General features: G+C 31.7%; 6 protein-coding genes across 9 annotated transcripts; 3 read left to right on the top strand and 3 right to left on the bottom strand.

Annotated features, from left to right (window-relative positions):
- The first annotated feature begins 194 nt into the window (after positions 1–194).
- LOC138941216 (oligosaccharyltransferase complex subunit OSTC) lies at positions 195–1,239 on the top strand. The gene is made up of 4 exons (XM_070310649.1): positions 195–472; positions 647–720; positions 792–1,009; positions 1,086–1,239. Exons 1-4 carry the CDS (start codon positions 334–336, stop codon positions 1,102–1,104), a joined length of 450 nt encoding a protein of 149 aa, XP_070166750.1. The 5' UTR covers positions 195–333; the 3' UTR covers positions 1,105–1,239.
- A 352-nt stretch (positions 1,240–1,591) lies between these two features.
- Positions 1,592–3,669, bottom strand: LOC138941213 (calcium and integrin-binding protein 1). Of its 2 annotated transcripts, none has more exons than XM_070310646.1 (6): positions 3,354–3,669; positions 2,894–3,068; positions 2,735–2,769; positions 2,331–2,578; positions 2,047–2,245; positions 1,592–1,975 (listed from the first exon to the last, which is right to left on the bottom strand). In XM_070310646.1, exons 2-6 carry the CDS (start codon positions 2,942–2,944, stop codon positions 1,954–1,956), a joined length of 555 nt encoding a protein of 184 aa, XP_070166747.1. In that variant the 5' UTR covers positions 2,945–3,068; positions 3,354–3,669; the 3' UTR covers positions 1,592–1,953. The 2 variants fall into 2 exon arrangements, with proteins under 2 accessions (XP_070166747.1, XP_070166748.1); XM_070310647.1 differs by lacking the exon at positions 3,354–3,669 and adding an exon at positions 3,147–3,310.
- Positions 3,670–5,647: 1,978 nt separating this feature from the next.
- Positions 5,648–13,653, top strand: LOC138941109 (maestro heat-like repeat-containing protein family member 1). The gene is made up of 22 exons (XM_070310471.1): positions 5,648–6,051; positions 6,175–6,320; positions 6,387–6,595; positions 6,719–6,885; positions 6,959–7,250; positions 7,401–7,610; positions 7,701–7,791; positions 7,854–8,006; positions 8,078–8,221; positions 8,290–8,591; positions 8,672–9,197; positions 9,305–9,462; positions 10,122–10,206; positions 10,286–10,473; positions 10,550–10,805; positions 10,961–11,138; positions 11,232–11,425; positions 11,515–11,886; positions 11,959–12,276; positions 12,359–12,709; positions 12,802–12,971; positions 13,061–13,653. Exons 1-22 carry the CDS (start codon positions 6,009–6,011, stop codon positions 13,248–13,250), a joined length of 4,743 nt encoding a protein of 1,580 aa, XP_070166572.1. The 5' UTR covers positions 5,648–6,008; the 3' UTR covers positions 13,251–13,653.
- Positions 13,654–14,982: 1,329 nt separating this feature from the next.
- On the bottom strand, positions 14,983–16,759 carry LOC138941110 (uncharacterized). Of its 3 annotated transcripts, none has more exons than XM_070310474.1 (5): positions 16,536–16,678; positions 16,268–16,440; positions 15,939–16,152; positions 15,553–15,633; positions 14,983–15,485 (listed from the first exon to the last, which is right to left on the bottom strand). In XM_070310474.1, the coding sequence occupies exons 2-5, from the start codon at positions 16,418–16,420 to the stop codon at positions 15,286–15,288; spliced, it is 648 nt and encodes a 215-aa protein (XP_070166575.1). In that variant the 5' UTR covers positions 16,421–16,440; positions 16,536–16,678; the 3' UTR covers positions 14,983–15,285. The 3 variants fall into 3 exon arrangements, with proteins under 3 accessions (XP_070166575.1, XP_070166574.1, XP_070166573.1); XM_070310473.1 differs by lacking the exon at positions 16,536–16,678 and adding an exon at positions 16,687–16,759 and having other exon boundaries at positions 14,985–15,485; positions 15,553–15,669; XM_070310472.1 differs by having other exon boundaries at positions 14,986–15,485; positions 15,553–15,669.
- Positions 16,760–16,870: 111 nt separating this feature from the next.
- On the top strand, positions 16,871–17,828 carry Atg12 (Autophagy-related 12). The gene is made up of 3 exons (XM_070310475.1): positions 16,871–17,208; positions 17,313–17,449; positions 17,541–17,828. The coding sequence occupies exons 1-3, from the start codon at positions 17,049–17,051 to the stop codon at positions 17,661–17,663; spliced, it is 420 nt and encodes a 139-aa protein (XP_070166576.1). The 5' UTR covers positions 16,871–17,048; the 3' UTR covers positions 17,664–17,828.
- Positions 17,829–19,955: 2,127 nt separating this feature from the next.
- Positions 19,956–26,315, bottom strand: LOC138941298 (protein daughterless-like). Its single transcript, XM_070310854.1, has 9 exons — positions 26,187–26,315; positions 25,772–25,930; positions 24,264–24,374; positions 23,880–23,997; positions 23,312–23,447; positions 22,911–22,994; positions 20,644–20,774; positions 20,373–20,563; positions 19,956–20,285 (listed from the first exon to the last, which is right to left on the bottom strand). Exons 1-9 carry the CDS (start codon positions 26,313–26,315, stop codon positions 20,241–20,243), a joined length of 1,104 nt encoding a protein of 367 aa, XP_070166955.1. The 3' UTR covers positions 19,956–20,240.
- Between the last annotated feature and the right edge of the window lie 1,288 nt (positions 26,316–27,603).

Genomic DNA, 27,603 nt, shown 5'->3' with positions numbered 1-27,603 from the left:
ATAGATATTGAAGAAACAAAGATATGTAAATTGAGATTAAACACAGAATTCCGAGTTACTTACATTCTTATAAAATATGTCAATTTTTTTATAATGAGTTCTTGAATATGTATTGAAAGCTATCTTGATACCAGCCAATGAAAGAAGGAGGACGGAGCTTGCCGGTTAGTTGCCGGTGTGTACAGTTGTACAGCTGTACAGTTCGACGCAAAATGTCATTCGGCACACGTGTGTGACCAGTTGGAAGGAGACATCAACGGTGTCGGTGGATATTTTTATGGAGAAAATCCTTTATTTTTCCATCGTATAGTTTTTAGATTTTATCGTAATAGAATGGAGTACATTTACCGATTACCGTTCTTAGTCCTGGAAGTGCCTAATTTAAAATTAAAGAGACCGTCCTGGTTCGTGAAACCTAGTGCTATGATAGTCTTCTCCTTCATTCTTCTGTCGTACTTCTTGGTAACAGGAGGTTAGTCACTTAAATATCTTGATTTTTGAAAAAAATCACATTTTTATACAACTTATTCTTTATTATTTAAATTTAAAAATGTTTATATATGTATTAGAAAAATATTAAAAAATATTTTATGTATTAACAACTTTTTAAATAAAATTTTTTTAATGTTGAACACATGTTTTGTAGGAATCATATACGATGTAATTGTTGAGCCACCCAGTGTAGGATCTACAACAGATGAACATGGTCACACAAGACCTGTAAGTTGATTGAATTTTTATTTTTAATAATGAGATTTTTCTAATTTTATCAACCAATGTGATCCTTGCAGGTAGCATTTATGCCATATCGCGTCAATGGACAATATATTATGGAAGGCTTAGCTTCTAGTTTCTTATTTACAATGGGAGGTTTGGGTTTTATTATATTGGATCAGACTCATGGTCCATCGACACCAAAACTTAATAGAATTCTTCTGATATGTGTTGGATTTCTCAGCATACTTGTGTCGTTTGTTGCATGCTGGATATTCATGAAAATGAAACTTCCGTAAGATACCATATTTACATTTTGAGATACATATATAAATTGTTATATAAATAATTTTTTTAATATATATTTTTAGGGGGTATCTGCAATCCTAAATAAAAATTATATTATGTGAATTCCATGAATATATTGTGAACACCATTTTTATATCATATTATATGGAATATCATTACAATATAAAAGATATTGTAATAATTATTAATTGATGATTTTTATAATAAAGTGTAATAAGTAAAACAAAAGAATTTTAATATTGTCATTAATTATTAATGTAGGATAAGAGATATATCACAACTCTTCTTTAAATATACATAAATATAGATAACATTATAAATATAATATTGTGGAATTAAATTTTTAAATATCTTCAAATACAGGTATGTATTTTTTAAATACATATTAAATCTATTATGCTAATATAAAAAAAGAATTTTCTACATTCTAATGAGGACACACCAAGTTGATACACTATTTTCATAATGTTGATTTAATTATATATTCATTTTTGTTTGTTACATAAGAGATACAAAAAATAAATAAAAGGATTATTTACTAATCAAGATTTGCGTGTGTGTGTGTGTGTGTGTGTGTGTGACTCCTCTTCATTCATTAAAATATTATACATGTATTAATAAGATTACTATATAATGTATGGCAATTTTAATTCAATCACTATATTTGTATAATTATATTTGGTTCTTGCTATTATATAATTTTAAATAAACAAGCTCAATAAAAAATTTAAAAAAATTATTATTATTGTTCAGTTTAGGCCTAATTATAGAGCCTTGACACATTTTACAAATGTTAATGTCATGTTTTTTTTCTTCTAGAGTACATATCAGGCCTATATGTCTACATTGTCACAATTATTATTGATCAATATATTCAGTCTTTTACTGATTAAGATACCTTGTTTTAACAATATTTGGTTAAGCATACTTTTATAAACGAATACGAAAACTCCTGTAAAAAATTTTTAACGTTATTGGTAAATTGAGAGCAAAATTATATAATTTAGTAATAAAAAATTTTACTTGGAAAAATCGCTACTCTTCTCTATAATATGTTCAAATTCTGCAAAGCTCAGAGCACCATCATCATCTAAATCAGCTTCGTCGAGAATGTATTGAAGAAGTTGCTGCATGTCATTGTCGTTCAATCTTTGAGGCGCAGTTAATCTATCTATCACTTGTCTCAGATCACCCACACCAAGCATGTCATCGCCATCAAAATCTACATAAATGAAATATTGTCAATAAAATAAAGATACAATTTTACTTGTATTGTAAATAAAACTGGCTAGAAATATCAGATTTACCAAATATCCTAAATGCATGTTCAGCTTTCACTGCTTTTGGAGCAGCATCACTAAATACAGACATCATGTCTAAGAAATCTTCAAAGGTACAATCGCCATCTTGACTAGAACTGAAGACCTTACAGATTCTATCTCCAAAAGGATTTACTTTCAATTCGGGATATTGCAAAATTTTAGACATTGGAAGTTTTGCATTTCTATTATGTCCAACTTTTTCTGGTGCAAGTGCCTTAAATTGTTGATGTGCACTATAACAAGAAAAGAAAATATAATCTTATATATATAAGTCTTCAATTAAATATATAATAATTGATAATATAAGAAATATATGCTTATGATAAACATAAATGTTTATTTAAGCAAATATTTAGCTAAATAGAAAGCCTCGCTAATAGTATACTCACTATAAGACTTCCTTTTTTGTAAAGTATGTTAAATCCTGTTAACAAACAGATAATAGTTTTTAATAATATTATATTTAATTAATTTAAAAAAAATAAAGGGCTGTTAAAAATTTAACTTTTAATAAAAAAAAAGATGCTCAAGATAATAGAAAAAAGTACTTGATAGTCCTGCAATTCCTCTTCAGTAAACTGACTCTTTCCTGCACCCATCTTCACTGAATTTTACACAATGTCAACCGTAGACGCTTCAATTATCTTTATCATGAAATTCAATCATTGTCAATCAGCATTACACACTATTGATGGCTAATATGTGAAATGTCTCGTATGACACCTGTTAAAATAACCACGAGATATAAAAACGACTTTATCAAATAATGAAAATTTAATGCTCCCTCTAAATTGAAATTACGTTTAATTTCATGTCGATCGCTTAATTATTTCATGCTTGTCCAGCGAATTAAAAATCGCTATTGCAATTACAATACGACATCAGTACGGTCAAACGTCAAACCTTATACAACAGTAACATTGCTTTCTATTTTCACTCCAGTGATACTAAAATCACTTCAGTTATATGAATATTTTATACTCATTATCAGATAATGACGTCATTTACCTGCTATATGGTAACAAAGCTATCGCATAACAATACAGATTCATAACTTCACTTTTAATGAGTCTATTAGACTCACTAAAGCACACAGTCTCGATTATGGGTAAAAAACATGTAGAAATTCAGTTGAATCTCATTTGCCAGCATCAAAAAGAACGTGCATTCAACTGACAATGAGTTATGATGTCACAAGTGAGAATTATCTGACTTTTGACGTAAATGGAAAGCGACTATTAGCTTTCTGCCTACCTACACTCTGCCCTTCCTAAACGCAATTCAGGATGAGTTCCAAAATTTACTTTTTGGAGTAGAATAAAAATCAATTGACCAATCAAGATAAAAGAAATAAAAATTTCTTTGTCCCGATTGGTCGATCAAATGCTACTCTATTCCAAGGAGTAAATTTTGGAACGCAACCCTGTACATTGAATATTCAGGCATCGGACGAAGAAAGAGACAGAAAGAGAAAGGAAAGAGGAAGAGATTAAAGTGCGAAGAAACGAACAGACATATATTAGTGAAGCGATAAGAGCAGAAACTGGTACCTGTACAGTTTCTGCTGGAGAAATTGGAACAATTTCAAACTATTCAGAACGAGTCTTGCGACAAAAGACAAACAATGGCGACAGAAAAAATCACAAAGGTCTTCAAAGACGTTTACTATGATCAGTTTAAATGGTAGGTTAATGCAAAGTGTACTTGTCGTTTGTTGATAGATCTTGAAATAGATTTAAGAGTCTCTGATGAAATGCAACTTTCATAATCGGGGAGGGGGACTCATGTAACCGGATTAATTATACCTATATAATTTGTGAAATATAAGCTTAACAATTTTTAATTATTATTACTTTATAATGAAATTAATGTCATAAATTTTTTAAAATTGGAATTAATATATAATACAATTTATGTTATAACTACCCAGATTCTAATTGTTTTGTCAGTTATCTCTTATAAAAAACATAATTATATATGTTATTTACATGTATCGATACTTTTAATACAAAATTGATTTATTAAATTATGCAATTTTCCCCAGTATATGTAAATAATGTTTTATACTAATATGTTAGTTTTATATTACAGGTCGATAGTGAAAAATGTTGCCTTTTTTATAATTGGTGTCAAGATTGCCGTTGAATGCAGTGGGATGACTCTTATGCCACCGGCTCCTGTTTAAGTCTATCTTATATAAGAAAAGAATTGTTCAAATATTCTAGTATCATGTCTCACATCTTGTAGATCCATCACGATCTCATCGCAATACAATTTAACTTTAGCTGCGTATGAAAATATATAATTATATCTAGAAAACGAAATATTGTTGAAGAATTTTTTAGTAAATAGCATTTGTTGTTATCAATTTATAGCTTTTAATTATATATATTTATGATAACATTTGAAATTATTGCTATTTTCTTGCATATTTATATAGCTTCCTTCAGCAATTAAAAGTATGTCATCGATCTGATAATTATTGGAAAGATTTTATATTGTATCTACAAAATTTATTCATAATCATATTAAAAGCTAAATAAAAAATTAATGAATTAAAAGACAAAAAAAATTTTATTATTGAAAATATTATATATATTAATTTCTTTAAAAAAATGGTTTTTTGCGCTTTTATTTTTGGTTTGCACTTGACTCTTAAACTTTTTCTAGAGACAGAAAAGAGAGAGAGATATATATATATAATTAATATTATCTCTTTTCTTTGCAAAATTCTTTATTTTTGCCGATCTAATGTTGATAAGTCTCATTTTCCATATAAAAAAAGAAAAAGAATTTCATCTTCAGTTTTTTTAATATCGGATTCATACACTGTATCATATTTATGCGCTTGCGGTATTAATCATGTAACCAACAATCGTGAATAGAACACGACGCAAATGCTCTCTCTCTCTCTCTCTCTCTCTCTCTGTCGCGCGCGCGCGCAAATTTATCAAAAGTTTAATTATATATAAACGGAAATTGAAAAAACAATTTCATCTTTCTGTAATCCCAAAAATGTATTATTGGATTTTATTAATTATTATGTATGGCTGGGGACATCAACTCTGCATCTAATTGATCTCGTTACATCTCAGCCAATCAGCATGTGATAGTCTCTTAATTTTTTTTTCTGATACATCGGTTTATTCTAAAATCCACTCGTCGGATAAAGTAGCCTTCAATTGACAAATCAAGATAAAGAAATCTTTGCTTCTTTTATCCTGATTGGACAATCAAAAGCTATTCTTTTTCGACGAATAGATTTTAGAACGCAACCCTATATGATAAGGCAAAGTCCTTGAAATGTTTTATAACATAAACACTTCTCTAAACTAAATTATAAATTCGTATATGTGTATATAAGTATACAGTATAGCAATGCATAGATAATAATACATTGTGATGGATGTGTGTGGGTGACACTTGTGATTGATCAGCTAATTAAATATTAGTACAATCAGCACATTTCCTAATTTATTTGGTCAATGATCGCAAAAGATTGTAATATAGAACGATAGAAATATTAATAAATAAATAATCTAGTGTTGTGCATGTGGTTGACAAGTTGTTTTTCATAAATTTGAAGCCGATAAGGATATAACGTCTTTCATACATAAATATATAACATTCCCCATCTAAACGTAATAATTACATGTTATCAACATGAAGGAAGAACTTGAAAGCAACGATAGCTCCGAATTATCAGGTAAACATACAATATTATAGGTAATCAATAATTTTCAATTAATAATTTAAAAAATTATTTTGCTATCAAACAATATTTTTAAAGATTCTTGCAGCAATGAATAACTAAAATATTTGTTTTTAGCTGTAATTGGAGTGCTATTGGACTCTTTGGATGATAAAAATCAAGATGTCAAGCAATCTGTAATTGAATCGATTGAGAGAATAAGCAAGAAGAATCCAGAAATTGTCATTCATGCTGCTATATACTTTTGGGAAATGCATAGAAAGGTTAACATTGGTAATAATTATTATGGCACAATTCAATTATTGTACATTTTTCGTTGTTTCAAATAGATATCCACTGAACATACGGCATCTCTGTTAAACATAATGTCCAATATCTGCAGACATTCAGCTACAAATTTAAATAGAGATTTAGCAACATCTCTCGCTGAAATAGCAGTGACTGAACTAATAAAAGAGACTGAGAATGAGGCAGCTGAATTGTTAATTGAACTTTGTAAAATGTATTGCATGCAAGCCATGGGTGGACTTTTATCTAAGTATGCATTCTAACATCATCTTATAGTTATATTAAATTAATTTATATTTGAGAGGGAAAAGAAACGATAAGTTACAAAAATTGTATAAAATTATATATAATCTTATAATATGATGTATTGTAGATTAGAACCTGGGATAATTCCTAATGCTGCAATAGTTTCGACAATAGGAAAGCTTGCAATAGCTAATCCTTATGGGCTGTTGTCCTTTGTTAAAATAATATTAACTATTATGTTACCAATGTTAAGTCAAATACGTGAAGATATTCTTAAACAAGCAGTTTGTTTCAGTAAGTATATATATTTCATAATACTTTTGGCAGTATTAATAAAGCTGTATGTAATTCAGTTTTTTATTTTCAGTGATTAATAAATTTTGTGAGGCTATAAATGATTATATGATGAATACAGAAGTCTTAGTTCCAGAAATTAACAAACAAACGTTTGAGGAAGAAATTTGCTCTGTCTGTGATTTTTTAATGCATAATTGGTTAAAAACATCTCGCGATTTTAATTCAATAGAAGCTATTTTAAATGCATTAGTTTCTATAATATCTCTGCTATCTGAGCAGCAAGATAATGAGAGAATTATAAGATTGATACCCATATGTTTAAATCTTTCTAAGAAATCAAATATACGTTTAGCTTCGATAAGGTGAGTTTCATATTTTGTGATAAATGTATTATTGATTGACTATACTAGATGTTTCTCTCTCTTTTTCTTCGTACTTTGAATAGCTTCCCTGTATTGTATATTAAGTTGAAACCAATTATTTTCTCATTAAAATATTATTATATTTAATAGAGTTTTAGCTGTACTTTTAAATTGCATCAAGACTGAAAGTGACAAAGAGGCAATTCGCACATCTATAGAGCACATACATCAAACTTTATTTGAATATGTTAATATCAGCCCTTATGAGGCAACCCCTCGAAATGTGCTTCTTACACATTTTGAGGTACTGCAGTGCTTTAAATCATTGGTCACTTTGTATCCTGAAGAAGGTCTTGACAGGTAATATGTGATGTTTTTGCATTTAGTTAATACAAGATAAATATAAAGTTGTGAGAATTATAATCATTTATTGCACATATCTTCTTGCAGAATCTTACAACAGTTGAAGTCACCGACTGCCAATCAACGCGCTCGTGCTCTGGTAGTTTTGAAATATTTCATAAACACTCTTCCACCAGAGGTATAGAAATATATAATTTCATTATCAATGCGACAGTTTTCTGATATATACATATTTACCAGGAGGATGGAACATTGCAAAGAATTGCACTGAGTCTACAGGAATCTCTTAGAGAAGATAGTTCATTGCAAATGGTTAGTGCCATAGCGGCACTTGCAGCACGACCGGCATTTCCTCTTCTACCGTCACAGAGAGCTAAATTTGTTCGTTATATGGTAAGTAACGTGCAAGATAAAGTTAGAAAAAAATAATAAAGAAATTAATTTTGTCTCGTTATATGTAACAGGTGTCGCACTGTGACACGAAAAACGACAACATGAAGCAATGTTCTACAGCTTTGCATTTACTCGCGACAACAGTCGATGATGTTAAGTCTTGGTTGTGGCCGTGTTTGATAAATGCATTGCTGGATCCATCTTGCGTAGCATCTGTGAGTAATACGGTCGAAATTATGTTATATGTTAATGTCCAAATCTAATTGCTCTTTTTTCTACATAGGTTGTATCCGTATTACGTTCACTGACTCCGTTAACGATAAAAATAATACGTAATGAAAACTCTTCGACAGACGAAAGGGATTTTCCTGGCACGAAAGTCTTAGGCAGATGTCTGGAATTACTAAGCGATCCAGCTAATCGATTCGCAGTGGTGATGTTTTTAAGAGCAGCAGCACCTTTGGTAGGACATCGAGTGAAACCTTACTGGGACGAAAAGTTGTTGGAACTTTCGCAGGAATGTTCACAAAAGGAACAAAGAAATTCTCAAAAAAATTCTAAAGAAGCGAAAGATCTCGTGCAAAGGTAACAATATTTAGAGATCAGTTTCTGTTTTGCATATATTATTAAGAAAACTTTCTTTAATTTCTTTTTTGATTATCCAGAGATTTAATTTGGGAAAAGAAGATAATAGAGTGGTTGGAAGAGAGCGTGAAATTAGAAGGAGAATCGTGGAGCGGCAAGATTGCTGACGAACTTGCTTCGAAAGCAAACACACCAAATGTAGCATTGTTTTTAGCATGTACATGCAACAACAATGCTCACATTACTCTTCTTGTCGAACTCGCGCGTTCCCGCGGTACTACCAAGGAATTCGCGCGAGCAATCGGCATCTGCGCCAAACGACACTTGAGTACCGTGTTGAAATTAATGGAGGAGTTTTGCGCTATTGAGGATGCTAAGAAAGTCCGCGTGTCGCTGTTGGGTTTAATGAGAGACGCGAAAGCCACCGCTACCGCTGAAGCTCCAAAAGCGAGTTTGTTACAATCCTATGCTGAAATAGCTCAGAAGGGGGATCCGCAGAAATTTTTCCCGGCATTTGAAAACCACGTATTACCGTGGAGTATTAAACAGTTGAACGAATGTAAGGAATTATCTACAAAAGAAGCAGGACTGTCAGTTTTGGAACAAGTAATTTCAAAAAATTATTGAATAATTTAATTTTGCGCAAAAATCTATATACTTAAATGTTAAATATTTTTTACTCGTCATATAATGACAGGATTGATGATTTGTAGGTAGCCAATGCTGTTCATCCCAGCAAATTTCCCGAATTTAAGAGTTTGCGTATAAAAACTACTGCTTTAGCTACTTTATTGGGAATTTTACAATCGTCAAGCGGATATAGACCGTTACAACTTTACCCGGCGATACTGAAAGCAATAAACTCTTTAATGTATGTGACATTTAATAACATTTATTTTTTTTAAATGTAATAAATTATAGGCTCTTGTGTGAATACAATTGAAAGCTAAATAAGAAATGGCAAATGAGAATCAGAACAGTAAGTGGAGCGTATACTTAATTATAAAATAAAAGTTTGATAAATATAAAATAAACGTTTTTTAGGGTTCTCTTCAACTTATTTAAAGTAACAGATATATCGGGATGAGTAATAAATCACAATATTATCAAAGAAAATTGCTCACACAAATATAAATTAAATAAATGTTGTTAGATAAAATGGTTACATTGTTAAATGAAGATTGATCGCATAATTGTCAAATAAAAGAATATTATCAGATAAATGAATATAATTTAAAAAAAAGAATCTGTGTTTACAACATCGAATGATCAAGCAAACATGTGAATCATCCTGAGGACTTGCTTTAAATACGCTGCAGATGGCTAAAAAAAAAGGGATTAAAACGTTCGTTTTATATCTATTAAATTTTGTTCTATAACAAAGTATGCATTCCATTTACTGCACTGGTTCATGCGCACACGAGTTTTTGCTATTTTTTATTTAATTTACGATAACATTTATTTAATATTATACATCTCTTAGGAAAATAAATGTATAATAAGAATATATTTCTAAATATTTTCATATAGACATATAGCGCCAATGCTAAATAATGAAGAAAAACAGATTTTTCTTAGTGCAATATTGGATAAGATGATCGGTGCTAGTTCAGAGGTATCAAACTTAAAATTACAATAATCATATATTTACAATTATTATGTAGATAAAATTAATCAATATCTCTGTTTATTAGATTGATCATCATTTAAATTTAGAAATGATGCGACGAGTCATGGACGAATTGGGAGCCATATCCAGTGAAATTGTATCCGATTCAGCAAATGCATTAGCTGAGCTGGTCGATATATTGTTACCATGGATGCAGTCCAAGTCAGATATAGAAAGACAAATGACTCTGATGGTGTTATATGCAGTGCTTCAGTAAATATTAAACATGTCCCTTTATTACATCTATATACATACTAGAATTGTAAATAGTTATCTCTTTCGTATATAGGTCCTATTATAATTCTTTAAAGTATACATACCCAGGCGGCAAGTTTGATGCTGGACAACTAATAGGAAGAATTTTCTGCTGGTGTGCAGACGATAATAGCAAGTTGAGACCATTGGTGATAGATTGTTTATTTCTCTCTCTGGATATTGCAGCCCGTCATCGTCATATATCACCCGCCAGCGCGTCGATTAAAAATATACAACAAATAAAAAATGAAACGACTGAAAATGATGAGTTGTTATATGGAACAACAAAAGTTAGTTTGTATATTTGAATTACAACTAATCACACATGCAACTAATCACACACATGTAATCTCATTGTATCATATAAAATATTATTAACGGAAAATCCAGATTGTAAAATTATTTTTGTTTTGATTGTAAGATAATTTTTTTTTGTTACAAACAGAATCTGGCTGAAGTGGTATCAAATAAAATTCCCAATGGTGAAATAGTTGGTTTTGCAGAGGGATTGATAGAAGGCTTACTATTTTATGGAGACATAAGTCTGATAGCGGGAATAGGTCTTACACGACATTTTGAAATTAGGGGATCAGAGATATCTAGGACCGATGTTTGTTTAGTTGGTATGGAAAAAACAAATTGTATGCCATTAATTGCTGTTATTTCATCAAAAGAATCGTTTTGACTGTGACAAAAATATTTTCTCTATGTTATAGAAAGTATTATTGTGCAAATGAGACAAATCGAAAATAGATCCTGCAGATATGTTGCAATAACGGCTATAGTATCGCTGATGAAGCACCATCCAGAAGAAGTGAGCGAGTATCTTTTATTACAACCGTTACCATTGGATCCAGGTACTAGATTGTGTTGGAGAGAAATCGGCAATGATGACTATCTCGGAGGCCGAGTAGGTGTCGATTTTTCAATATATATATATAGAATTTTTATATTACATATTACATAAATATATATAGATTGACATAATTTTTTTTCCAGGCTTTGGAGTTGCTACTGTTAAAACTCGAATCCGGCAATCTGTTCAATGAAGTTACCATGCATTCTGAAAAAAATAATACCGCGTCTCTTTCGTCCTTGGCGGCTATCGTAGGCTTGAAATATCTTTTCGAATCGCCGAATATGGAAATTTTTATTGAAATACATTTACCGGAATTGTTATCGATTCTCCTCAAGTTCCTCTCAGGTTGGCTACGAATTGAAGCTCCCGCGTCGCTGATAAACACGAAATACGGATATGTACCTAATCGAGCTGCACAGAAGATGAATCCATACGCGGAAGTATATTCTGTAATAACTAACATATTGATGATCATTCAGCCAAATGTCGCGTACAATTTACTGGCAAAAGCCGTACGTATTAGAGTGCTATTTTGATAGTTTATATGTGATTGTCCCGATTTTACTGTGACTGTGAAATTTTAGGCATCCTCTTTCGAGACGCAAACCGAGGAGAACGTGATATTTATTGTACGAACGTTAATTAAATGCATATCAAACAGAAATGAAGATATGTTAAACATGGCGCAAATAGTGGGTAAATTGGTGACGAGTACCATAGCCATACAACGGGCAGTCGCCGCGACGTTTTACACGGAACTGATCGGCAGAGTTGACTGCGGAGTTATATGGCTTGAAACCATAATTAATACCCTTCACGAATGTAAGACCGATTCATCGTCCTTAGTGCGAAAACACGCCACTATTGGACTTGCTAGAATAGGTTATTTGGATCCGAGACTGGTAAAATATCAGCTTTCTCAATCGCCACTTTATTTTCACATATGTACATTTTTTATATATACTGATGATCATCATCTTTCAGATCGACGAATACTTTGACAATTGTATGGATGCCTTACTCGATGGACTGGAAGAGACCGCTGGCGGGGAAGGCGGCGCTGAAGTGGTACTCGAATCGTTGCGGGGTCTCTCGGTATTGTTGTCGGCTCAATGCAAGAGACCTGTAAGCCCGCGAGTGGTGTTAGCTTTGAAACCATTCATCGAGAAGGAAAATTGGGAAATGAAGCTCGCCGCCATAAATGCTCTAGGTGCGATAGCTATAAATTGGCAAAAGTTATTTGCATTGCCGAACGATGAGTTGATCGATCATCTTCTAGGCTGTTTACCATCTCTGATAATAAGATTAGAAGACTCGAATACAATGGTAGTTGCGGTAAGATTTATATCGCATTGTACTGTAAAATAGATTAATAAATATACGCGTTCAGATATTTGATATATTTATCTATGTCGTTTATGCGATAGGCAGCAAAGGAGACATTATGTAAGGCTACGGCTATTCTGCAAAATGAAAAATTATCGCATGTGATATATAGTAATTTGGGACCAGAAGCGAAGTTTGATTTTGAGACTTTTTCGAAGGTTTTGATAAATTGTTTGAAAGAGGAATTTCCACAGAGAGCGGAAGAACTCAGGTAAATATACAATATATAATGCAGAATTTCGTATAATATAAATTTCGTAAAATCCATATATTCTGTAAACTTTGCCATTTTGTTGCCAGAAACGCTGTTGTTCGAGGTTATTCCAAATCGGAGAATGATCATACCAGAGCTACATCCGCGCTGCTCTTAGGATTATTTAGCTCTCCGAGGCCAGAAGACATACAAAGACTGTTACAACTTTTGCGTGATAGAAAGAGTATTGTAAGAATACGCGCTTCGCAAGCTCTCTCGTTTTGCTTTACGCTTTAGCGCGGATAATGATAATTTGATCATTTGTCGCAGTTATGAATTGCATCTTACTTTTAAATTACAAGATTTATATGTGGAGGTATTTTTTTATTCTTTTGTGATATAGTTTATTGTAAAATATATATTTACAGAGATAAATTAATTTTTATAATGTGTATATATATATGTGTATATATATATATGCATTGTAAAAATAATGATTATATATATGTATATATGTATAAATATATATGTATTATAATACATTTGCTGAATCGCGTATTCCCTAACTAGAATTATGTAATTTATGAAGAATCATGTAAAAAGACATACTCGTAAATAAGTTGAACTTATTACTTTTAACTGGCTGATCAAAGTTTATTTTTTGTTCTAAAGGGACTCCATATGCAATATGTAAAGTTTAGGTTCTATATACAATAAAAGCAATTTGTCATAAAAGATATAATTTATTTTCATTGATTAATTTCCTTATATGTATTCTCTGATATTTTTGTTTGTTGACTACAAAAAAAATTTTTTAATTTAACTACGTAAGATCCTCTTTTTATGAAAAAGACAATATTGAGGACTATTAGTAAGGAGTATGACAAGTACGTTTCATTTATGTATTTGACTTTTCGTTTATCTTTTTAATCATAGCAGGTATCATCCATGAGAAGAGAACGACTCTGCATGCTGTCCCATTTCCTAGCAGCTCCTCGAAATCTCGCCGGCAAATGAGCTATTACTCGTTGATCAGTTAACTATGCATCATATCAAGACCTATTAATTGCTATATAATACTTATGTGGAAATTTTACAATAGTTGCTGTGATAAAATAATACAGGTTTTTCTCGCTTTTCTACGTGCGGTAAACAAGAGCTTTGCACTTCAAAATCATTCCAAACTTCTTCTGCCGCTTGATTTACCGTTGTTTTGTATATAAAGTCAATCAATAATTTTCTTTTATCCTTATCTTGTACATAATCTAAACTTACATTTGGCGTCATATATATTCTTGGCCTTGCTCTAATTCATCGATTGATACAAAATATAAAAATTCCAGTAACTTATATACGAATATATGTATGTACATATATAGAATTAAATCTATATATAGATATTATCAAGTAATTTTTATTAGAAATTATTACTTGATTATATTCTCCAGATATTCGTCTCCAAGAATACGTCTTTTTTCTATCGCCTTTACATCGATACCGGCTATATCCTTCGGCTCCCATAGGGCATCGAATGCAGGTCGTTTCGCATAACTCAATCGTTGCAAAGTATCGTGAATCGTAATTGTACGTTGCGGTTGCAATAAAACTGTCGATTTCATCTTTTTTACAAAACTCGCCAATCTCTGGAGCAATCTGCTTAAATATTTGATATTTCGTAAAAAGATTAAAGGCTTTTGAAACTCATAATAAATCTAGAATTAAATATTTTAGATATAAATCTTGTTCAAACACATTGTGATTGTAGAACATAACATGATTACATTACGGAGCATAATATTGACATAGTTGTGATAATAGCAATTGTTTAATTTTGGTCATAAATACTACAAGTTAGTTTGAATATTGACATATTGTAGATATTTGATATATATATATATATATATATATATATATATATATATATATATATATATATATATATATATATATGCATGTATGTATAAAAGTACATAATGTGTGTATGTACATACATAATTGTATATACAGTACATGTAATTAGTAGAAATACAACTAAAAAAATGTTCACAATTATATATATAATATTGAAAAACTATTTACATTCCTCTCTCTATATATTACGTCACTATTTTCCTTTTTTTCACAAATATACATGATACATTTGTATAACACTTATACTAAAGATTACGATTTCTAGAGAGAGAATATATCAATATAAAATATTTTATATATGTACATATATTACTCAACAATTATTTTTCATAAAAATTGTATTCAACGGTATAAGTCTATATATCTCAAATACAAGAACAATTTTGTAACAACAATATATCTTATTGCGATAAAATGATAATTATTTACTGTGTAACTTCTCTATACAGATACTCAATTGTTGAAGACGATGAAGCAAATGTCGCATATTCGCACTCGATTGACGAAGGCCCGACTGCTCTGCACCCACTTCTTGTCGTTGGCCTAGTTCAAAATGTAATCTGGCTAAACGTTCTTGTTGTTCTCGTATTTCCGTCATCTGCTCCATACTACAATCTTTTCCTACACAATGACAAAATAATGATTTTATTAAACATTTTGCTGTTTACATGAGACTAGATATACCAACCAAATGCTCGTAAATTTCCACTGTGAAAGTCTTCCAGTAATTGCAGCAAAGCTTGTTCCATATGGCGAACATCAGGAACCTCTGACAGAAAGCAATGGTGTTTGCATGGCACCAAAGCTTTATATAACAATACCAAAACAAAATCGAAAAGATGTGCACTTAATATAAAACTTAAAAAACTTAAATATAAATCTGTTTGTGCTATGTTTGTATAACAAAATTATAAAATTCTAATTAAGATTTAAAATATATGTGTGAATATATATATATATTAGAAAATATAAAAAGTATACAAAATAAAAATAAAGAAATATACAATAAATTAACAATGATGAAATAAATATACTTTTATAAAATATATTTTCTAAATTTGGAATGTCAATTACCTTTGTGCTGTCTCGCAATTCTTGGTGGATCTGGTCGAGTAGGCCTTTGTTTCTCCTTCTCATTGAAATATGTTAATCGAGATTGATTGCCAGTATAACTTGAAGTATTAGCGAGTCGACCGGAAACCATAGAACCTTGACTTGTCCCTTGACCAGAGCTTCCTTTACTGATAATTGGTGATATTTGTGTGTTATTTTCCCATAGTATTTGTTGCTGCAAAAATGTTATTTATAAATGTAGCTATATATATTTTAATATGCCATTGCTATATCAATTTATAAATTAGATTCAACAATTATGCGCTATGTGTTCACATGAGATACTGTACCGACACATTGGAGTTGTTTTCAGTTTTGCTTGGACGTTGAGACCTTGCTGGTGTTGATGGAGGAGTAGCTTCTCCTCCATGACTAAGTGGTTCTTCGCATTCCTCTTCTTGGACCAATTGTTGTAATTCGCCGCATCCAGCTCCTTCTACCATAGCGATAATGTGCAATATTCCTAATTAAAAAACATCTTTTATTTATCCAACTTTATATTGGGAATAACTAATACATAAATGCACATCTCTTATTTATCTTAGAATATTATCATACTTTTTCCTCTCTTAGATTGTATTTATTTATTTAAAGAATAATTTATCTAATACTGAGAATACATATACAAACAGAATTAATAATAAATATAATTCGACTATATTTTACAGTTTTTTGTAAATATTTATATTTCAATCACAATGCGTCGTACAATCAATTAAAGAAATCTTTGTCCTTTGCTCGAATTGATCATAAAACTCTTTTTGTTCTTTGCAAGTATTTGCAGAAGCCTGGTATTTGTAACAAGTTGACCATCTAGATATTCATGCATCATGATTCAGAAGAAGTTGAATGAAGTTGGACATCTTTCATATGCATTCGAAGACAATCAGCTGATTGTCATTGTGCAGTGTGTAGTGTAGACTCGTGTGGAACATAAGACAATATTTTCTTAATTTTTCTTACCAGTTTCTCAAGTATTGTTTATTTTATCTTACACATATATATTGAAAATGCAGCGTAGTGAGATAATTTTATAATACGCTCTGAATATTTAAATGAATCTATTTTATTATGGCTGCTAAAGAGGAAGTAAACAATGTAACAACCGAGACGAAGATTGAAGAGACGCCGGATTCAACAACTGAGGACGCACCGACTAGTTTAGGAACCATTCCTGAGGGAAACGCGGTACGAAATGGTCTTCAGACGGCGCAGAAAGATAAAACAAAGAGTATGAAAGCATTATATCTCAGATCTCATCTGATTATACATATTTACAGGTGCATGTAATTGTACAGTGTGATATTTAAATTGATAGACACATATATTTCACAGTTGATATACTGCTGAAGGCTACTGCCAATGCTCCGATTATGAAAAAAAAAAAATGGTCGGTCTGCCAAGATAATCCTATCGGACGTATCTCCGAATTTATCAAGAAGTATCTCAAGTTGGAATCCAATGAGAGATTGGTATGTGACAAAAGATTCTTTCCTCTTCTAACAATAATGATAAGGTGATAATAATAATAATAATAATAATAATAATGTATTTATCTTACAGTTCCTTTATGTTAATCAGACGTTTGCACCCGCTCCCGATCAGACAGTTAAGAATTTATATGAATGTTACGGTGCAGATGGAAAATTAGTCATCCATTATTGTAAAAGTCAAGCCTGGGGTTAATTATCAAAGTTAATTTTTACCATTAAAAGGATAATATGCAAATATATATATGTGTAATTTATCACACAATTTATCGTGATATAACTCTCTCTCTCTTTCTGTATTTATAATATAATTATATTATCAAAAACTTATTTTTTATATCATTAGATTTATTTTCTCAATAGTGTAGTATATTAAAATATCTGATAAATTAATCAGTTTGATGGATTATTTATCGTTTTATGCATTATACGACTTAATGAATTTTCATTAATTTTTTTTTAAACTAAATTAAGTTTAAAATTAATGACCTAAAAATTAACTAAGTTAACATTAACTCAGTTAAAGTTAAAAACTGAGTTAATTTTTGTTTAAATAACTTTTAATGTAAACTTAATTAATTTTTGGGTTATTAATTTTAAACCTAATTTAGTTTAAAAAAAAATTGACTTACCTAACTGATTGGCTGTCGGATGAAGAAATTTAAAATTTTGTATTTGATAGCTAATCATGTGATAAACACTGTGTCACACTGTGTCATCTGTATATCTTGCTAGGAAACACCCCTAGTATGCTTTTGCGCATATTTTGAATTATAGACAATCAGAGTTTGGCTTTTTATTTGTCCATTTTTCGACAATAATTCGAATAAAATAAATGTTATTTTATTTCAATACGCATACTACGCCAATAAAACTCAGATTCACGTGTAATGAATATTATTTGTAATTTTATAATGATTCTTTTTATTTCTATTGCTTTTATATTTTATCTAATAACGTTGTTTTTTGCAAAATCAAAGTTAGAAAAATTTCTGAAATTCATATAGGAATAAGATTATCAATAAGATTTTTTCATTTCTCAAAAATGAGAAATATAGAAAAATATTGTTAGAAACGTCCTGTGTGAATAATATCAACACGAAACATGGTATGTTTCGTCATCAGTTAGAGACGATGAGTAAGTACAAATCGTGCTGTACTCGTTGTTTAAAATCTTATCTACATATTGTGCATGTAATGTAACTAATCGTAAAGTTTTGCGTATAATGAAGTATAATTGGATTTAAAACAAAACGTATCATGGGATCAAAACGTAAAGTAAATATTGTCTAAGAGATTGAGTATACAATATAAATATACAAATAAAATAACAAGTGAGAAAGAAAAATAAACGGCAATCGATGGCAACTAGCATATATTAGAATGATATATTAAAAAGAGAAAAGGTTTGACATTAAGGATTGTCAAAGATCCACGTTATAGACGACATTGCGATTATAGAAAAAATTTATTATATTAGTGCGATAGTAATATATGGTATACTAATGATATAATTACGTATCTTTTTCTTTTTCGATCGATACATTTGTTCACTCTATATCACACATTCTCTCTCTCTCTCTCTCTCTCTCTCTCTCTCTCTCTCTCTTGTACTCTCTCGCTCATTTTCTTTCTCTCTCTTGTTAAGAGAAGAGTTTATATATTTATATATTCATCTTGTACTTCGTTAATATTGATAGTCGCATTCTTCTTAATCGCATAGGGTCGAAGAAATCGGTTTCAATATCCTTCAGGCCCATTCACAAAAATTCTCTATAATCCACTTATGTATTAATCCTTTTTTATTACACAATATTATATATCTAACAGTCACTTTACATGATATAATAATTATCGATTCGCAATTGTACCAATAAAACTGAATCCTTTACACAATTAGACCGCAACAAATAATTCTTTACATTTTTGCATTGTTATTTACACTTAATCATATAAGTTGATTCCTTATCGAATCCAACCAACTCGTTACATCAAACGAAAATGCAGTACTCCTTGATATCCTCGATATGCCACTTATTCGAAAATAACGCCATTATTAAGAGCATAATTATTTCGTTTCAAAAGTCTGTGTGAAGGAGTCTTTATGGTTGATGATTTGGACTTTGAATCCCCTCCCCTCTGGACGGTGTTAACGCTCTTCAACTTTACTTTGGCTATCTATGACTATCGACAAGTGTCTAACTTAGGCTGACTTACGAGCTATTTATTGTCATTATTATTTTACACGATTACCTTCGCGAATACAAATATGTGATCGTATATTTTATCAGTGCCTGTGTTCTTTCCGCAGTTTATCGCAATTTACAATTATCGTTACGTTTTCTTCTCTTCTCTTCTTTCTTCCACCAATGCAGGACATTACAATAATATCTACAATTTTTTGTATACTTATATGAAAGCAGAAAAAATTTCTATATAGAAATGCAATTAATATTCGTAAATTTGTTATCGATTTTAAGATGTATCTATTCTTTTATAAAACAACTCAGTAACTTTAATAATAATTAGGAAAGAGAACAAAGAATATTGGATTATATTCGTCGGAAAGATGCGTCTGTCCGATAAGACGATAAGTCGTAAGACTATTCAAGATAGCGACTATCACAAAATATCCCTTCTTATTGAAAGAATCCTCTTGGCAACGTGCTATGAGATGATCCTTCGGAGATGCATCAACAAATATACCGCGAAAGACAGCTTCCACACAGGAACGAAACACAAAGGGTGTAACAATACCGCCACTGAACCGCTGCTATTGTGGTTGTGGTGGATTACGCTGAAGGGAAGATTGTGGATTCTGAAATAAAGATATATATTTAAGTAAAATATTTCGTTATATACATCTTTATATGTATAATAAGTTCTACTTTTAACAAGATCTTACAAATAATGTGGGGAAAAGTGGTTGGAAATGTGCAAATAAATGAGAATGCGGATATGCTATGTGCGTTGCAAGATAGCCTGGTAAATTAGGGTCATCATTGGCTCTTTCCACCTCTTCCTTCGCTTCCTCTTTTCTTCTTAAATTTAACCAAAAATTTCTCCACTCTTCTATTGAGACGCTAAGGTGCCGTTCTGAACAAAGAAAGAATATATTAAACACATAAGTATTAATACGATACAACAACTAACGATAAGGAAATTGACACACGTACGTATGACTTGTTGTTCTAGTTTGTTTATCATTTCCACTACCATGCTGAGAACACTCAGCTTCGTTTGAGATCGATCACTATATTTATTGGCGAGTTTTTTAAAAGTCTCGTTCAACTCCCTCGTACGTTCCCTATTGAGAAGGATAAAAAATTTAGAGATTTAAAATATTTAAAAATTATTCTCTTCAAAATATTTACTATTTTTCTCTTTTTATAAATTGGGGAATAAAATAAATTTATACTTTTTTTGATAATGTTACATCTTTTATACCGTGTGTACTTACACACTGTGCACATTGTACACACATTAAGCTTTTAAGAAATTTTTTTCTCATATATATTTTTACAATAGAAAATGTTAGTATATGTTACAACTCAAGTTGTAAAAGAATATAATTATGCGAAAAATATTATATATTTATTATAACTTTTGATTAATAAAAATACTAATTATATAAGCATGTGTGACATATTTTTAAATTATTCACACACATTCACACATATAGGGTGGTCTACATAACTGTTAATAATTTAATATCTCAAAAACTGCGCTATCAATTTCAATTGTTCTGTCCCCCATTTTCATAGATCCCAGGGATTTCTAAATCTATATCAAAATTAGACAAAAAATATTTGTTTCCCATAACGTAGATTCATTTTACATAGGCATCCTTTTGAAATTTCGAAGTTGCCTCCTTCTTTATTCTTATTAAGGAAATTAGAGGGGAGGGAGGGGGGGAGGGATCAATCTTGGCATAGGTCCCCAGGATCTATGAAAAATTCGAAAAAAGACTAGACAATTAATAATAAACGCATAATTCTTGACATATTAAATTGTTTATTATATGAGCTACCCTGTATATAATACAAAGAAAAACATGTCATTTATTTTCGTCATTAGAATTTTAGAATTCATGTCGCATTGTTATATCACATACGTAGAATACGAACCATGTTTAATTATACGCTATTGAAGAAAAGTGCATCAATGTGAACAGTTTTTATTTTAAAAAAGTATGACGATTATAATGTTCAAAAATTTAAATAATACAAGCGTGCAATTCTTGATGCAACGTTTAGTGATGCAAAATAAGCGCGGTTCTGAACGAAAAATAGCATGCCTAGGGACCGAATTGCAGCTGAATTAAAATGAGACTGATTCGCACGAGAACTATTAACAGATTTCATCTTTTTATCTCATTTGATTTTTCTTCTTCTAATCAGAAACATTTTTATTCTCACGCCCGAATACAGGCCTTACGTACAGTGCGATGGGTTTAAAGGAAGTTATGGATTGCAGGACTCTTGGTGTCATAACAAAGCCATAAACATGCCACATGTTTTCCTATCATTTATATATGGTGAAATTTATTACGTCTCGTAGTTTATTGCTTATCACAAACATAACATCTTGTTTAGGCATGCATACGATTATGCAGAGAGACTCTTTCCAAGAGAATGTCTCGCTCATATCGTAAGCGATATATACATATCGGCAGGGTTGGGAACGTTACTCTATAAAGGTAACTCGTTTCTGATTTTAAAAAGCAACGCGTTATCGTTACCGTTACTTCTTCGTTACGTTTTTGTTTTTTGTAATGCTAAAATAAGCTATTAGATTATAAAATTATTTAATAATCAATATTAAATGTAATAATCTATGTTACAATTAAAAACTCTAAATTAGTCTCTATATATAGGAAGCGTTTTTTATATTAAACTTATTTAACGATTCTAATTTTTTATGTTAATATCTTTTACTTTTTAATACACTTATCTTTATAGGAAGTTAAATTGTAATTTACAAAATTTCAATTTTGTCGAAAATTTTTATCAAACATATTGTTTTTAAATATTCATAAGAGAAATATTGATATTATTAAGAGTGTATTCCAATATTCATTGTCAGTATTGTAAAATCTATAATTTACGTTACTATAGATTTTCAGTATTGGCAGTGACTATCGGAATGCGGCCTATGATAGAGGGCTACAAAATATTTTTCAAAAAATACATCTATTGAATAGATAATAGAGAACCAAAAAATAACGATAAATGTAACGGCTAATTCGTTACCGTTACCGTTACAAACAGAAAAAAGTAACGATCGTTACCGAAAATAAGTAACGGTAACGACGTTACAAGTAACGCGTTATACTTCCCAACCCTGCATATCGGGATACGGGAACGAGAAGAACGAGAAGGGACAGAAATTATTTTTGTTATATTAAGATGCAACGAAGTGCATATTGCGTGTCTTCACTAACCTTTCAGACACGTTTTTGGCCTGGCGACGTTCTTCCTCGCGCTTTTTATAAGGATCGTCGCAGTCTTCGTGAGCGCTGGAACAACTGCTATTCAAAGACACAGCGAGTTAGTTCAAGAGCAAAGGAAAGTCGAATGTATAAAGCATTCCGAGTCATCTAATTACGAGATATTGTTCTTCAAATGAAGTTTTGAATTAATAACATATATCAAACACACACGTTTTATACGTCTTGAGATTTTTTGAATGAAACAGCATATATTGATATGTATGTACAATATGTTGCGAGAGTAGCTGCAGTTTCTCTCAATTTTTATTACTGTCGCTCTTTACATCTATCAATTGACAAAGGGACCTTTTTGTCGTTAAGTAATATTTAAAAAAATTTTTTTTAATACTTACGATCTGCGTGATTTTTTCGTCCCTTTCGTCTGCGACGTCGAATCAACCGTGTCATCCCAGATTACACCTGCCGCTATAAGTTCGCTGCTTGATAACTTCGTCTCACTATCATTATCGAGCAAATCTATTCTCTTTTCTAAAAAATGTATTCTGCTCATTAATACTGTCGCATAGTTTTCACAAGACAATTGCATTGTTACGCTATAATATACAGGATGGGTCATTTATATTGAGACACCTAAATATCTAAAAAAATAAAGCAAGATAGAAAGAAATGTTTCGGACAAAAGTTGTTCGGTTCTAAGAGGGTCATAAGATGGTGCCATTAGTTTGACCTTAGATGGAGGCGCCTCGGAGATTTCAATATCAATTTTGTTTTATTTTCTTTATACCAACTGATGTCTCTCATTTTTTGAGCTTAAAATATTAAAGTAACATTATTGCAAAATAAATAATTTTATGAGATATTTCATAGTTTATGTAAAATTGTGTCCAAGTAAAGTAATAAAATAAAGTATAAAATTATATCATAATATGCATTTCGAATAACACTTCAGGACCAACTTACTGGCATTCGTCACATCTAATCTTTCTCTTTTAATGGAATCATCTATATCGGGCGTGGACGTAAGACCGGGGTAGAAACTTTGACATTGTGTCACCGTTACAGCAGAAGGTGGACTTGTCTGAAAAATGTAGCGTATATTATATATTGCGACAAAGGCGGGGAGGAGGAAAGAGTAATATTATATTTTCGAATATTATTATCTTATCGTACGACAAAGCATATTTTTTAAGCATACATGATTGGCTACAAAATATAGAAAATTTCTTGACTCTCGAGAAATTTGCTAATCAATGCGAGTTCGTCGTACGACAAAAATGTAATATCGGCCGAAAGAGAGGAATTTGTTTTCATATTCACTTTAAGGCAATTATCTTAAATTCTTACCAGATGATCTAGTTGCGATGATGAGGTATGCGAGTATATCCCACCGTGTGGATCAATCGGACCGAGATCGCGAAGAAAGCCGATAGCATCGTCTAGCCTCTGCTGTTCAGGCTTCACACACACCACCAACGCAACAAAAAAAAAACAAAAAAAAAAACCAAGTCAATAATAAGAAAAATATGTCAAATAAGCACGATAAACTTAATAATTCTTTTATATACGACGAGGAGGGGGGAGAATATAAATATATAGATAGCTATTCGTGAGGAAAGCACATAAACGATTTCTCGACGCGACGCATTCATGCTATTTGTGCGATTTCAGTGTTAAAATGATTATGTGCCAAGAGCGATTGTAATTCTTTATACAAATATATTATACTTGAAAGTGTAACGTGATAAGAAAATAATGCAGTCTCGATTCTTTTGTATTCATACGTATTATGATTTCCGCTTCATCTTCTCTCCCTCCTTCCCCAGAAGAAAAATAAGAATTATGCGTATCGTTTGTATGTGTATCTATCGACGTATCGCATTAGTATATATATACATATATCGCGAAATATTATTGGGAAAAGAATGATTGATATTCGAGCATTCGTGTAAAGTGAATCGCGTGTTGCTAAAGCGACCAGATTTGACACTGCGTGAATACACACGTGTCTCAGGAACCATTCAATCAGGGTTGGGAACGTTACTCTATAAAAGTAACACGTTACCGTTACTTGGAAAGTAACGATCCGTTACTTTTTCGTTACGTTTTTGTTTTTTGTAATGCTAAAATAAGCTATTAGATTATAAAATTATTTAATAATCAATATTAAATGTCATAATCTATGTTACAATTAAAAACTCTAAATTAGTCTCTACATAGCAAGCGTTTTTTATATTAAACTTATTTAATGATCCTAATTTTTTTATGTTAATATCTTTACTTTTTAATACACTTATCTTTATAGGACTTTAAATTGTAATTTACAAAATTCAATTTTGTCGAAAATTTTTATCAAATATTGTTTTTAAATATTGATATTATTAAAAGTGTATTCCAATATTCACTGTCAATATTGTAAAATCTATAATTTATACGTTATTATAGATTTTCAGTACTGGCAGTGACTATCAAAATGCAGCCTATGATAGAAGGCTACAAAATATTTTTCAAAAATCTGTTCAATAGATATAAAATAATAAAGAACAAAAAAATAGCGATAAAAGTAACGGCTAATTCGTTACCGTTACCGTTACAAAAAGTAACAATGGTTACCGAAAAAAAGTAACTGTAACGGTAACGACGTTACAAGTAACGCGTTACTTCCCAATCCTGCATTCAACGATATCATCATAATTATACGTCAATATATGCATGTGTGTGACTTGAAGTGATAGAGAGTTCAGCAAAATTTAAATAACACGAAAGAGAATAACGTTACAAAGATCCTGCGACTGTCTACTTGTAAGATTCTTCGAAATTAGTAGAAAAATTCAGATAGTAACTTCGATACGTACCATGTGAATACCACGATTTGGATCCGCTGTAAAATGTGGAGACACTGACGCGGCTCCAAGTGTCCAATTTAGTGTCGAATCGGTTAAAGGTGGCGGCAAATTGACGGACATAGGTAGATTACTGTTATAACTGGATACTGATTGGTCCATGGGAGAAATCTGCGAAAAACGTTGTAACTCGTGTATAACATTAATCAAGTTCAAATTCTCCACGCAATACAACATCGCATCGAGTGTTAAATTATCGATTGCCAGATGCTTCAGTATCTAAATTATCGAGATCCAAGTGTTTGTCTCGTCTAGACGAAACGCTCTTACTGAATTTTGTATGTGATTGCCTTAGGTCATCAACCCCTCACCTATATAACGTATCCATGACAGTATCATTGGCGATGCATCAGGACTATATTGCAACAATGCCAGGGACGACGCCCTTGTGTCGCTGTTCGCCACGACCGCGGCTATCCCGGAATGTCGACATTGGCGACAGAAGAGCCACACTGGTCAAGCACCAAGCCCAAAAAATCAGCCGCTGCAGATTCATCATTCGGCGACATCGCCGAGTATGCCTGAAATCGCCGAGCGCAAATAGTTCCAAGCTTGGGTTCTTGCGGCGAAGTGTGAATGTTGCGATGTATTTTACTGAACATACATGCTTACGCCTTCGATAATTAATTGTTGCGTTTAGTATTTCTATCTTCGTCGTGGAAACTTGGTAACTTGAGGATTTGTGAAACACGAGAACGATATAAAGACAACGATATACTACCGACTATCGATGTGCAACGATTTGCTTCACGCGACAGTGTTATTATATCTTTATCTTCGTTTTATCATTGGAAAGATTTTTTTAAGATGTTGGGGGATTTCCGATGAGAGAATTTCAAAGGAAATGCCTACTCCGAGAGCAAACGAGCGAGCAGACGCATGAAATCGAGTTTGATTTATCTCTCGTGTAGCTACAAACGATAAGGATCCCAGTAACAAGAAGGCTCGAGCGAGAAGCTACGCGATTCTCGACATTTTGTACGATTTCTTTAAATACGTTTATCTCTCTCTCTCTCTCTCTCTTTCTATCTCTATGCTTCTTTCTCTCTCTGATCATAATGGATCACTCTGATTAATTTTGATATCGGATACGCCGAGCATTACTCTCTCGCGAATAGCGTTCTCTTGCATCTACTCAAAACTCGTTCATAAAAATCTAGTCTTCGTCTCCTGTCTTGAACACGCGACAGTCAACCAGGTGGTCCGAAATAAGATGGCCAGAAAGAGTCCGCCTTTTTCAATTCCCTATCGATATACATCATTGATCGAATAAAAGTTTGCAAGGTTTTGTCAAACTTTATAACTTTCGGGACGGAGGGAATGGACGCCGTTGGAATGGTATCTTTCGGGGTATCAAGATCAGAGGTCGCTCGCTTAGATTTTAATCTGTCTTCCTCGTATGACTCGCATGTTCAACGACAGAGAGAATCCCGGGAAAAGGTATATTCAATGTCTATTAAGAAGCTCCAGAGACGTTGTTTTCACGACAGTGGCTCCGGAGGAACCAACAGCCGAATCACGCATGATTGATCGTTTCCTCGGGTTCGATCGCGACTGAAAGGTAGTTGAGATAGAACGGGGGAAGAAGAAGAAGAAGAAGCTAGATAAAAGAGAGAAAAATAGAAGAAAAATCACTTACCCTGGGATTGTGAGGTAGATGCATCGGATGATAGATTGGCTGCGCCAGTTGAGGGGGTGCATATCCACTATATGAAGGTTGAACACCATCGTCGCTATCTGTCCGCGCATCTTCGGGACCGGTTCCTGCGGTATTGCCGTCTGCG

The sequence above is a fragment of the Polyergus mexicanus genome, unplaced genomic scaffold (assembly GCF_030449975.1).
Source record: "Polyergus mexicanus isolate NDT 795.1 unplaced genomic scaffold, iyPolMexi1.0 SCAF_18, whole genome shotgun sequence".
NCBI classification, from domain to species: Eukaryota; Metazoa; Arthropoda; class Insecta; order Hymenoptera; family Formicidae; genus Polyergus; species Polyergus mexicanus.
This window is presented reverse-complemented; position numbering and strand designations above follow the sequence as displayed.

Coding starts and splice junctions, on each gene's coding strand:
- LOC138941216 (XM_070310649.1), top strand. CDS start 334: ATGGAGTACATTTACCGATTACCGTTCTTAGTCCTGGAAGTGCCTAAT. Junction 473..646: donor GTACTTCTTGGTAACAGGAG/GTTAGTCACTTA, acceptor CATGTTTTGTAG/GAATCATATACGATGTAATT. Junction 721..791: donor AACATGGTCACACAAGACCT/GTAAGTTGATTG, acceptor TGATCCTTGCAG/GTAGCATTTATGCCATATCG.
- LOC138941213 (XM_070310646.1), bottom strand. CDS start 2,944: ATGGGTGCAGGAAAGAGTCAGTTTACTGAAGAGGAATTGCAGGACTAT. Junction 2,770..2,893: donor AGGAATTGCAGGACTATCAA/GTACTTTTTTCT, acceptor GTTTGTTAACAG/GATTTAACATACTTTACAAA. Junction 2,579..2,734: donor ACAAAAAAGGAAGTCTTATA/GTGAGTATACTA, acceptor TTCTTGTTATAG/TGCACATCAACAATTTAAGG.
- LOC138941109 (XM_070310471.1), top strand. CDS start 6,009: ATGAAGGAAGAACTTGAAAGCAACGATAGCTCCGAATTATCAG. Junction 6,321..6,386: donor TTTGGGAAATGCATAGAAAG/GTTAACATTGGT, acceptor TGTTTCAAATAG/ATATCCACTGAACATACGGC. Junction 8,592..8,671: donor GCGAAAGATCTCGTGCAAAG/GTAACAATATTT, acceptor TTGATTATCCAG/AGATTTAATTTGGGAAAAGA.
- LOC138941110 (XM_070310473.1), bottom strand. CDS start 16,420: ATGGTAGAAGGAGCTGGATGCGGCGAATTACAACAATTGGTCCAAGAA. Junction 15,670..15,938: donor AATTGCGAGACAGCACAAAG/GTAATTGACATT, acceptor TGTTATATAAAG/CTTTGGTGCCATGCAAACAC. Junction 15,486..15,552: donor TGGAAATTTACGAGCATTTG/GTTGGTATATCT, acceptor GTCATTGTGTAG/GAAAAGATTGTAGTATGGAG.
- Atg12 (XM_070310475.1), top strand. CDS start 17,049: ATGGCTGCTAAAGAGGAAGTAAACAATGTAACAACCGAGACGAAGATT. Junction 17,209..17,312: donor GCAGAAAGATAAAACAAAGA/GTATGAAAGCAT, acceptor TATATTTCACAG/TTGATATACTGCTGAAGGCT. Junction 17,450..17,540: donor TGGAATCCAATGAGAGATTG/GTATGTGACAAA, acceptor TTTATCTTACAG/TTCCTTTATGTTAATCAGAC.
- LOC138941298 (XM_070310854.1), bottom strand. CDS start 26,315: ATGAATCTGCAGCGGCTGATTTTTTGGGCTTGGTGCTTGACCAGTGTG. Junction 25,931..26,186: donor AGGGCGTCGTCCCTGGCATT/GTTGCAATATAG, acceptor CGTTTTTCGCAG/ATTTCTCCCATGGACCAATC. Junction 20,286..20,372: donor CACTTTTCCCCACATTATTT/GTAAGATCTTGT, acceptor TCTTTATTTCAG/AATCCACAATCTTCCCTTCA.